General features: G+C 38.8%; 1 protein-coding gene across 1 annotated transcript; it reads left to right on the top strand.

Moving 5' to 3' along the window:
- Positions 1-1,170: 1,170 nt before the first annotated feature.
- On the top strand, positions 1,171-10,018 carry odad3 (outer dynein arm docking complex subunit 3). The gene is made up of 13 exons (XM_042484244.1): positions 1,171-1,249; positions 1,464-1,585; positions 2,615-2,692; positions 2,907-3,098; positions 3,228-3,329; positions 4,541-4,666; positions 4,886-5,008; positions 5,229-5,378; positions 5,501-5,661; positions 6,417-6,573; positions 6,704-6,853; positions 9,438-9,525; positions 9,635-10,018. Exons 1-13 carry the CDS (start codon positions 1,171-1,173, stop codon positions 9,754-9,756), a joined length of 1,650 nt encoding a protein of 549 aa, XP_042340178.1. The 3' UTR covers positions 9,757-10,018.
- The last annotated feature ends 1,207 nt before the right edge of the window (positions 10,019-11,225 follow it).

The raw sequence follows: 11,225 nt of genomic DNA, 5'->3' as shown, positions 1-11,225 counted from the left end.
ATCCATCTTAGTTGGGTAATGCTTACATAAATAATATCACAGCATTAAATATGTTTGATCTAGTCATTCAAAGAGAACCGTACCTACAAGTTATACATTTTCAAAAATAGATGTAGTCTGCACAGTCATAACAGAAATTTAAAAAAAAACATTTCAGGTTTGACATGGGTAACATGGTAGTCAATATAGTAATAGCCATAAAATGTTACCAAATTTTATATTTCACATTTGCTGTCCATAAGGATGGCGCACTTGATAGTTTTTTTTTAACATTTAACGTAAAACAACACTCTATTTAATATTTGTAAAGGAAAGATTATGCCTTTAGTGGTTATAATAAATATTTAGTAACCATAAGCACACACCCCTAGTCACTGCTATCACATGAATACAATTTTTCATGGCAGTCACTGTAAATGAGACTAAAGGTACAATCTGTGTTTTTCATCACTGTTGCAGCTCAAAAAGGTTCGTTTGAGCCATGTTACGAAAGGCAGCCATGCACCACCATCCAAAATAATCACCAGCAAATTTAATTATACATAAACTTAACAAAATGCAATTATCAGAATTACTGGTTCTAGCATTATGATGTAGGCCTAGAGCAGATCTGCTCGTGGTTTGTCCAGGTAGTGCAGCAAAATATTCCACTGCTGTGGGTAGGTAGGCTACAATCAATGTCAAACACTGCATTGTCTTTAATTCTTTCAAATATATTAAAAAGTGGAAAACTAGAGTGTAATATGGGTGTTACATAGTGCATGTCACTGTCAATTGTTATGGTTTTTTTTTTTTTTGCAAAAGGTTTGTCATAGAAAATGTCGTAAAATATCACAGTGTGTGTACTTTTCCTATGCAGCCCTCAATCATATGCTGGCTCCCTAAAATGACTCTTAATCATTCAGACTTTGAGAACTAAGTTTTATTTTTTCAAAATGCTCTAAAATGGTCTTTTTAGCTGTCAAGTTTGCAAAAATTTCTCTCCCCTGCAGACCCCCCTCGAGACTCGGCCCCCAAAGTCAAAAAGTCGATTACGGCCCTGCTGTTGTGTGGAAGTGTACAGGTTGCTAGGCAACGATGAAACGCTGGAGAGTTCGTTCCGGTCAAGCTAACACTGAGTGTTGGCGCATTTTTCATCGATAATTGAGTGTAAAATTACGCGAAACAAACATGCCGTTCAGTGCGGACGCGTTTAAACCGCTGCTACATGACCAAATAACGGAGATGCAGCGCAAAATTCAACTTCTAGGTAAGTTTGTGTCAATTTTATTCTCAGTTCATGCTAAAAGACGCTAGCTCTGCTACAGTTAGCCAGCTAGCTGCTGTTTATGTCACCATGTGATGATTAATATTACTGTAAACCCATTATTTCATACAATAGTAGCATCTAGATGTATTATTTGTGAATTATGAGACGCCAACATGTTTGTACCACTGGTGTAATTGTTAAATGTGTCCACCAGAGGGGGACAGGACTGCATACTATGAGAGCTCTCAGTCCACCATCAGGAAAAACACAGAGTCCATCCGCCAGCTGAGGCAGGACAACAAGAGGCTGTGCAGGAAACTGGCTGAAGCTAATGCTGTAAGTCTCACCCTGAGACACTGAGGACTTTATTTAAACACCATGCATGCAGTCAGTTTGAGATCTGATGTCTGTTCAAAGCATATCCTGGCATTTTTAGTGATGTAACACACATCTTTTGTCTTTTCAAAAAGTGGGGAAATTGCAAAAATGTGTTTTTTTGGCAGAAAGGGAGATCAATGATTACATGTATAAAGATATATTGTTTCTACTCTTTATATAGATGTTTTTTTTAATCTATGAGAGTCTTAACTATTTCATATGATTGATGTAATATACACTTGCTGACTTGGTTTACATATTCGAAAAGGAGTGAGAAGAATTAAAAACTTATTTAATCTCACTGCTTCTCATTAACTTATTAATTTAAATCAATACTGAAATTTTTTATTATTATTTAATTAAAACTTGTCAGTATGAACACTATACATTTTGAAATTGAATTTTCCCCTTAAATTGTAACCACCCCCTCTGAACAATTTTTGAATATTTTCTGGTAGTAGGTTGTTTTTAGCCTAAAACATTATTTGTGCTGTTTGAAATTCTACTATTCTTCTAGTTTTGACTGTAAGAATTATGAGTTAGTGTGATCCAGATATCCAGATATCGACATTGTGAATGATTCGTATTGCTCTTTTTTGGAAAATAGAAAGTGAATGCAATGAACTTTTGTAGTTGTCCCCCAGTAAAAGTAGAAATTATTGAAATCCATTTTGGATTAAAATTAATGCTTGTGTAAAGTAGAGTTTTGAAGTTTTAGCTATTTAACACAGATTCAAAAAATGGTATATAGAGATTCACACACACATAAGCACACACACTATATAACCAGTTAAAAGCATGCACAATAGCTTTTACATTACATTTATTAAAAGTTAATTGAACTTTTGTAGTCTCAGGAGGATGGACAGACATTCCCAGCCCTATAGTTTTATTCTCTTGACTTATCCTAGTTAAAGGAACAGTCAAACAGACCCGATTGTCTTTGCAATTAAAATCTTATTTTATTTTTTGTGTTTTTCCTCCCAGGGTGACGATAATATCATAAAAGTGGCCTTTCAGAACAGAGGCTCGGAGAAGGAGGCCTTCCGCAACATGTCGGGGAAGGTGAGTGTTGTAAGATTTTGAGGTTCATAGCAGCATTGTTGTTTCAGTCTTACTATTAATGTAGGATAATTCATCTAAGCTTAATATAGTGGACAACAAAATTATACCGTAGGACTATTTTGACACTGTGTGCAAGTATTTAACTCTCTGTTTCCTTCTCACTGCCTTCATCTCTGTCTCTCTTTTGACTCTTCTTGTCATACTTTTTCCTCAGGCAGCCCTGACAACGCTAGACCAGAAGGTGCTGTCCAAAACGAAGCGTCTCAACGCCCTTAAGCACACCTCCCAGACCCTCCAGCGCCGCCTGGAAGAGCTGAACCTGGAGTACCAGAGAATGAGACCAGAGGGCGGCAGCGGAGCGCAGTCTGCTGACGCTCGCATGCGGAAAAAAGAGGAAGATGCCATGGTGGTTATCTCTCAAGCTCATGTGAAAAACTTTTTAAAAAATCTATTTTTCTTTTTTCTTAATTGTCACTCTTATTAAATATATGACAGAAAAGTACTGTCTCAGTAATAATGTTTTGTGTGTCTGCAGAAACTGCGGGCGCTGGAGAACAGTCTGGAGAAGACCCAGTTTAAGTGTAAGGAGGCGGAGAACATCATGAACAACTACCTGAAACTCAAAAGTCACCTGCAGGTTAGTTCAACGTACGCAGACAGCATCTGCAGGTCTTTCAAAAGTTGCAAAAATAATTTTATAACTATTAAGCCTTAAAATTCATTAAATTGTCTTAAATGTGACCTTGAGAGGAGACTTAATTAACACAAAGATTTAATCTAATTTCATGAATCCATCTGTGCAGTTCGTCTTGTCAAAATGAGTCAAGCTCTTTTTTGCGTGAAAGTCCACATTTGTTGTATAAATCCTCACACCTATCACTGAACTTCATACTGTCTTTTTATTTAATATTTGCAACAAAATGTAGATGAACATAACTCATTCTAATTACCATATTTCTACATAAAGTCTACCTCTGCGTGGGAGCACATATTAACCTACAATGTTTGAGAAATAAAATAAATGATTTGTCTAAAAATCAGTCTTAAATGTAGTTAAAAGTATTAAAAAGCATTAAATTTTGGTGTCAGATGCCTCTGAGAGATGTTCAGCCTCGATAATGTTTTATAAACATCTTCACTTGCTGGATATAATGTGGAGTCATTGTAAGCACCGCCATGTGTGCTGTTTTGCTTGACTTCACATTGTTGACATTATTTTGCAACTTATATAAGTACAAATATGGTAACTATTCATTATCCATGAGCAGACACCCTCATGAGATTGGAAGTACTTTTACATCATCAGTGTTTAGTACACAGTCTGCTAATACCTTTCATTTAGGTATCATGAACAGAAAAATGCTCGCGGTTGCTCTGCAGGGTTACGGCCTGTGCAGTGACTCTTTGTTGTGACTTTGATATGGGATTCGGTGTTTGTGATATGTAAACGTTGAGACAGACTTCCACAGTGGCACAGTACTTCCTGTCCCAGGCTCACTTTATCTTTGTTTGCACGCAACTTGACCTCCTTTTTTTAATCCAAGAAACTTTATTATTTGCAACTTTACTTTTCACATATTCCCACAGATAGGCAATGCCACTTAATTCTCCTTACAGTTAGATTTTAGATTTGGTTAATGATGTTTAATCAGTGCGACTTAAGTGCATTAATTGATCAAGATGTCAGGCTTTTATTTTCAGATCACAACCCTGAATAACGATTAATGCATTGGTCCAGGTTGCAGCGTTCCCACAGTCCTTTTAGCATCTTATCCTTTCAGTGTTTTAAAACACTCAGCGCCACTGTCACTCTTTTTGTCCCTCATTTTTCCTCTGTTAACGCTTCAGGATGAGAGTCTGACTTTTCAGGGTCAGTTGGACTCTCTGGAGGAGCAAATCCTGAAGCACAGAGAGGAGCTTCACAGCATGCAGGTCATGAACAACGACGCTCAGCTCTCCAAAGAAGCTGCCAAGGTGACCTGCAGCCTCCTCTGCTATGAGTTTGCGAAATCTTTGTTTCTAGTAAAGGACAATTGACTCACTGTTACCATCACTGAGATGCAACTGCTTTTCACTGTTTGTCCTTTTCGTTTTGATGCATATACACATCTTGCAAGTACATTAGCCAGATACATTGTGTTTTTCCTCCAAAACAATGTTTCTCTCCTTTGCTCCTTTTCCTCTGCCTGCCAGGCTGACTTACAGCAGCAGGAGGAACTGCTCTACAAGGAGCGCAAGGAGAGAGAGCGCATTATAGCAAGCTACAGAAAAATGGTCGAGGATCGCAAGGCTCAGGCTGAAAAAATCGAAAGAAGGGTGAGATACACATGAATACTGCTGGAGTGTTTGGTTTTGTTTTGATGCTGTTTTCCTTTTCCTTTTTCTTACTGGACACGTGCACATAATTAAACATGACATGAGGGCCTACACTTCTGAACACTTACTCCAAAAGCTCATTACTGTCCGATTTTTGGACATTCTGTAGAAATGTGGAAAGAATTTGTGTTTTGAGTTCTTCAAACCTCTGAACCTTTAGGCTCAGAGAACAGTGATGCAGACAGATGAGCTGAGCAGTGAGGCCCAGCGCAGCAGCCCCAGGATGGCAGGTGAGGAGGAGAAGGTCATCTCAACTTTTGAGGAGGCTTTCAGACGCATCAAGGAGGCCACCGGAGTCACAGATATACAGGTACGGGTGTAGAAGGACAAGTTTTGTCTCTACCACCGGTGTGTGGGCATCTATTCATGAATACACAGTACAATTCATGTTTACACATGTTTTTTTTCTTATTTTGTTTTCCATGTGTGTAGGAGATAGTGGAGCGCTTCATCTCACAGAAGGAGAAACACCAACATCTGGAGGAGCTGAAGGGAGAGAACGAGAAGGTGCTGCAGCAGCTGAAGGAGCAGAAGGAGCTCCTGAACCTGCAGTTCCAGGATGTGAAGTACTCTGGAGAGGCTAAACTGTCCAGGTGAGACACTCAGACAGAAGCTTTGCAGCCCAATCGCCTGAAAGTGTTGCTGTTGTACATTTCTGCAAATCACGGTTATATTTGACTTTGTAATGTAGCAGATACATTAAAACAGATACTTTTTTTTTTTTTTACATTTCAACAAGGCTGTGGTTAATGTGTGGTTTGTTTTAGGCACAAAACCACTTGGTTATGGTTAGGAAAAGATTATGTTTGGGCTTAAAATCCACAGTTTCAGTTTTACAATCAAGGTTGGAGTAGCTGCATTTTCTAGTACTATCCTATAGTAGGAAATTTAGCAATGTCCTATTCAAAAACAACTGCTTTTTGTGGCATTATCCCAGCAGGAAATGTAGCAATGTCTCAGTAAGACATAACAGTTTTTCATTGTACTATCCCGGCAGGAAAAATGGCAATGTACTGTTAAAAAAAACAACAAAAAAAACTTTTTGTTGCAATTTTCTGTCTAGAAAATAGTGATGTCTCAATAAAACAAAAACCCTTTTAGTGGCTCTCTCCCTGGAGGAAAAACAGCAATGGATGGCTAAAAATCTCTGAAGTTTGGTGCCTAAAAAGCCCCTTTGAACACAGCAATAACTCACTAAAAAAACAACCCATTTTGTTGTTTTTTGGTCTTGGTCATTCTGCAGCTCCAGTGCCAACATTTTCGTCTGGTGACTTTGCTGAGTCGTGGTTAATGCAGCTGCGTGATGTTTATGTTCGAGCCTCTTATTCTTTCTCTGTGGTTTATTTAGTGACCAACAGATGCTGGAGGAGTGTGAGCAGCAGCTGCAGGCTCTACAGCGGAGGAGTGATGCAGGTAAAGAGCATCTGGAGTGGCTTATTAAGGCCCTCGGTACTGTCCGAGCCGGTGTGGAGCACCTCGCAGACAAACTCCAACACATCACACTGGTAAATACGACTTCAACCATCATGATTGTACGTAGCTTTAAAACACTCATTTGTTTTATGCAGTGTGTGTCAGCACATCCACTCTGTGCTTTTAATTCTGCTCCTCTCAAACTTCTTCCATTTTCTCCAGAGTGAGGACACGGCGGCTGAAGTGTCTCCAGACTCGGATGAGTTTGTGGTGGAGCTGATGACCCAGTGTGAGCTGAAGCTGCAGTCGCTGCACGATGAGCTGCGGGGAAGGGATTTGGCTGCTATCATGAAGGAGATGGAGGAAGACGAGGTGAGTCATCTAGCATCACAGTGGTTTGAAATACCGGCTCTGCTTATGGAAAGGATCTTGAAAACTGTTTTGCATTTGCAGACGTCGTCCTCATAAAGTTATTTTTATGTTTGTTTTATGTACAGTTTTAATGAGAGGTGTGTGAGAGAGTCACAAGATAAGTAGAAAAACCACAAAGTACACACATGTTGGCGCATGTGTATACACCTTGTAGACTCTTCTTAAATGTCATGTGACCAACAAAATATATCTGTAACCGAACAGGACAGAGTCTGGGAACATTAGTCTACTAAACCTTTTCCTGTGTTATGTTTAACCCTTTGAAACATGAAATGACATCACTTTCCTTGTGGTGCTCTCAGATGCCTTTCGCAAGCATGTTAACCTTTGAACCCTGAGAAAATTGGTGCAGTTTCTTTCAAAAATATGGAAAAAAAGGCAATGAGCACTTTGGTTATATATGTTTCACATATTGCAAAAAATTAGCAAATTTAGAGCATTATTTTTAAAACACTAAAAATAGTGCTTCCAAAATTATTATAGTTTGAAAGGACAGGACAGTTTGAGAGTGAAAGGGGGCGACCTGCAGCAAAGGGCCAAGGCCAGAATCGTACCTGCGGCCGCTGCAGCGAGGAGACAACCTCTGTATATGGGACGCTGCCCCATCCACTGAGCTACCAGGGGCCCCATTTTAAAGCACTTTTTCTGGGCCTTTTCTTTTTTTTTGGTGTGTTGGGGTTTTTTTTTGCTTTTTCTAATTTATTTATTAATTCATTCATTCATTTTTAAAATTTTATTTTTATATTTGTATTATTATTATTTTATTCATTTATTTTACACATTTTGGGTAATTTTATTGTGGGTTTTTTTTTAACTAATTTCTCGCTAATTTTGGGGTCATTTTTTCTTTTGTTGCTCATTGTCTTCTTTCTATGCTTTTGAATTAAATCAAGCCAATTTTCTCAAGTTTCAAAGGGTTAAACATAGACTCCTGGTCCCCTCTGTACGGGCTGTGCATCAGCTTGACCTTTAATGATGAATGCAGGTTTGGCAGTGACCACGTTGGCGCCCTTGTTAAAGTGTGCATTGCATGTGCGACAAATGCACACCGCATGGCTGAGCATGAATGCATGCATGCTGCTGTGCTTGCGTAGTTTATCTGGACGGAAAGGCAGCCATTAGAGCCCCCTGAAGTGTTTGTTCTTGATTACTCACGCTCTGCAGCACCGTCTCTGTTTGAGAACACAGGGTACCAGAGGAAACATGTAACAGTCTGTGGGCCATTTGCTAATGACATTGAATATTTTACACTCAGATCCATTTTTAGACGGGATAATCTTTGCAGCTGACGTAAATCTAGCTGATAATTTCAAAATCAGTGCTGCCTTGTTTGCTCGACTGGTACTTGGTACGTGATGAGGACACAGACATCGACCATCGACCTGCTCGGTGTTAACGCTTATCACAATAGCTGAACACCTCCAGGCCCATGGGAATGACCGTGTATAATCATAAAAAATGATAAAACAAAGAGTAGTGGTTTGTATTATAGACTCTATAGATCCATTTCAAAAATCACCTCTATGACTTAAAACTGGCTCTCATAAAGTTTTTGTTTCTTATGTGGCCCAATGCTAATTTTATTTCCTTATGATTAGGAGATTTTAAATAATTGTTTATATTATAAGGCTTCAAATCAATAGCCTGTGCATTAAAATTAAAGGGACAGTTCACCCCAAAATAAAAAAAACATATTTTTCCTCCAATCTTTAGCGCTATTTTTCTGTCTAGTTTTAATGCGAGTTGTCAAGTGACAAGAAACCTGACCAGTTTATTTAAGATAATCCACACACTTTGTCATGAGCAGTTTAATGTAGGAACTATTTTCTTTTTAGCAAACTAGTACAACCATCAGCTGTATCACTGTGCAGAAGAAAGCATGCATGTACTGTTAGCTCACACTGAGTTAATTAACGTTACAGCTCAGCCGAGGCGGATGCCATTAGTGTTTATATCTCGTGCCGTCACAAGCTCAAACCACTTGTCTGTGCAAAGAGTCTTAGAGCCTGTTTACACATTTGGTTTTGGGGTGTAGTTCTATACAAAGAAAATAGTTTCTACATGAAACTGCTCACAGGAGATCTGTGGATTATAATTTTAGGTAACCAGGTCAGGGTCTCTGAAAAGAGGCATTGCTGTTGAGTTTTTCAGAGTGCCCTCTAGTTCTGTTATATTGGAGAGAAGGCAGACATTTGTACTGGCAATATCTCCAACACTCGGCAACTCAAATCAATACTATCTAGATTGATTAAAAAAATACTGCAGGTAAGAGGAAAATGTGTATTTTTGATTTTCAGGTGAAGTGTCCAGTCAACATTGAAAAAGAATCTTATACTAGAATCTTAATCATCAGTTGTTTAAGATTTGTGTAAAATACCTACACGTATAGTCAGATTACATGAAAATAATGGAAATGGAGGATTTTTTGGGTATCAGTATTGAATATAGAAATTCTCATCTAAAATAGAAAATATGTTTTTCTGGTAGGAGTCATTGTCTTTTTTCATTTTGTTCCTCTGAGCAGTTCTATGTCCGGATTGAGGGGAAACTGCCAGCTTACAACACTCGTGTCAAACTGCCTGAGGACCAGAGACCGGACCTCTTCAATGAAGGTGAGATGGGGCGCACACACACACACACACACACACACACACACACACACACACACGTACACACACTAATAGAAGTACACAGTTTAAACTGTCACTGTTTGTGTGTCAGAGGAAGACAGCGAAGAGGACGAGGCTGACATCATCTCTCGTGAGGCTCTGAAGCGTCAGTCTCAGCTGATCATCGACTCCAAGTCAAAGAAGAAGCTCTGGAAGAAGAAGGGCAAGTTCTGAACCGACGCCACTGTCTCAAGACTCAAAAACAATCAATCAATCAACCAAAAACTAATTTTGGTGTAAAATGAGCTGACTGTAAATGGAGGGCAAAAGAACCTATAATGATCATGGCAGCTTTACCATGTCTGTTTTCCACATGCATAATTATTAATATTATTACCTTAGACCCTGTTTACACTTTGCTTTAAAATACGTTTTGGGTGATCACATGACAACACAAGCGTAAAAGCATCCAAAATACACAGATTCTGATCTGATTGGCCAAACCACCTCCAGAGGTGTTCTGTTCAGGGTGGCACTGTGACCATGTTGAACACAAGTGTAATTATGTTTTCAGTCCACATACAAAATCTACGTGGGTGAAAATATGTAAGGCAGCAGTAGCTCTCGCTCACCTGTCGCTGAAGCTACTTGGTCTCTCTATCTGATGCTAATATTATTTCTTCCCATCGATCACTGTCTTTACAATCAGGTGGGCCTGTTTCATCCGTGTGGCCGTCACTGTTGCCCTCTTAATCTTCCTGGCTGCCTTTAATGGATGTAACAAATAACACTTTGGGAAGGGAAAGATTTTAAAAATATATACAGTATATATGTGTTTTATTTTTAACAAAATAATAATATTAATATCGCCAATATTGGCTCTGAAAATGAAAATGTAGACAATGTTATCATGTGCAACCTAGATAGATAGATAAACAGATAATGTTTATTTCGTATTAAAATTTTGATGTCAAAACGTGTACACCAGAGACAAATAATAACAGCAGATGTAAATGTAATCAGGTTTAATAATTTTAGATACAATCTAGATATGGGATGCATTTCAATGCAAGGTGTAAAAGGGGGCCTCAGATTTAAAGTTAATTGTTGGTTGAAAATACATATAAAAATACATGTTCAGACATGTTGTAAGATGAGTTAACATCTCTCAGATGAAGTTTGTTAATATCTGTGTTTGTAGCTTTGAAGCTGGTTACTTGTTGTGTGAGTGGGTGTGTTATGACAACAGTGATGTTCGCTCTCAGGTGTCAATGTTGCACCAACACTCGTTTCTCCGCCTCTTTTTCACAATGCAGATTCCTGCTGTCTCGCAAAAAAACAATAAAAACAAAAGGTTTACGTTGCTGAGTGTGAAACAGTCTATATGTAACTTGTGCCTGAAGGTTTTCTCTGTTATTGTCCTGCTGAGCGAAACCTTTTTACTGTGAGTGAATGTGATGGTTTTATTTTACAAACATGACGCAGGTCACTGAAAACCAACACCTGTGACAAATCCAGCTTTTTTTTACAGTAATGGGCGAATCACCTTGATATTAGAGACGACAAGCTCTGCCCCACTAAATGTGAGCTGCATGTGAAAGCTTTCTTGCCTTATATTCGTGCAACGCCTCAACACCTAACTATCTCTGCTATGTTCAGCATCTCAGAAATGGTGGCGCCTCTTTGCTCAGATGCTTTGACGA

Source organism: Plectropomus leopardus, chromosome 4 (genome assembly GCF_008729295.1).
Source record: "Plectropomus leopardus isolate mb chromosome 4, YSFRI_Pleo_2.0, whole genome shotgun sequence".
Classification (NCBI taxonomy): domain Eukaryota; kingdom Metazoa; phylum Chordata; class Actinopteri; order Perciformes; family Serranidae; genus Plectropomus; species Plectropomus leopardus.
Note: the sequence above shows the minus strand (reverse complement) of the source record. Positions and strands in the feature narration are given on the sequence as shown.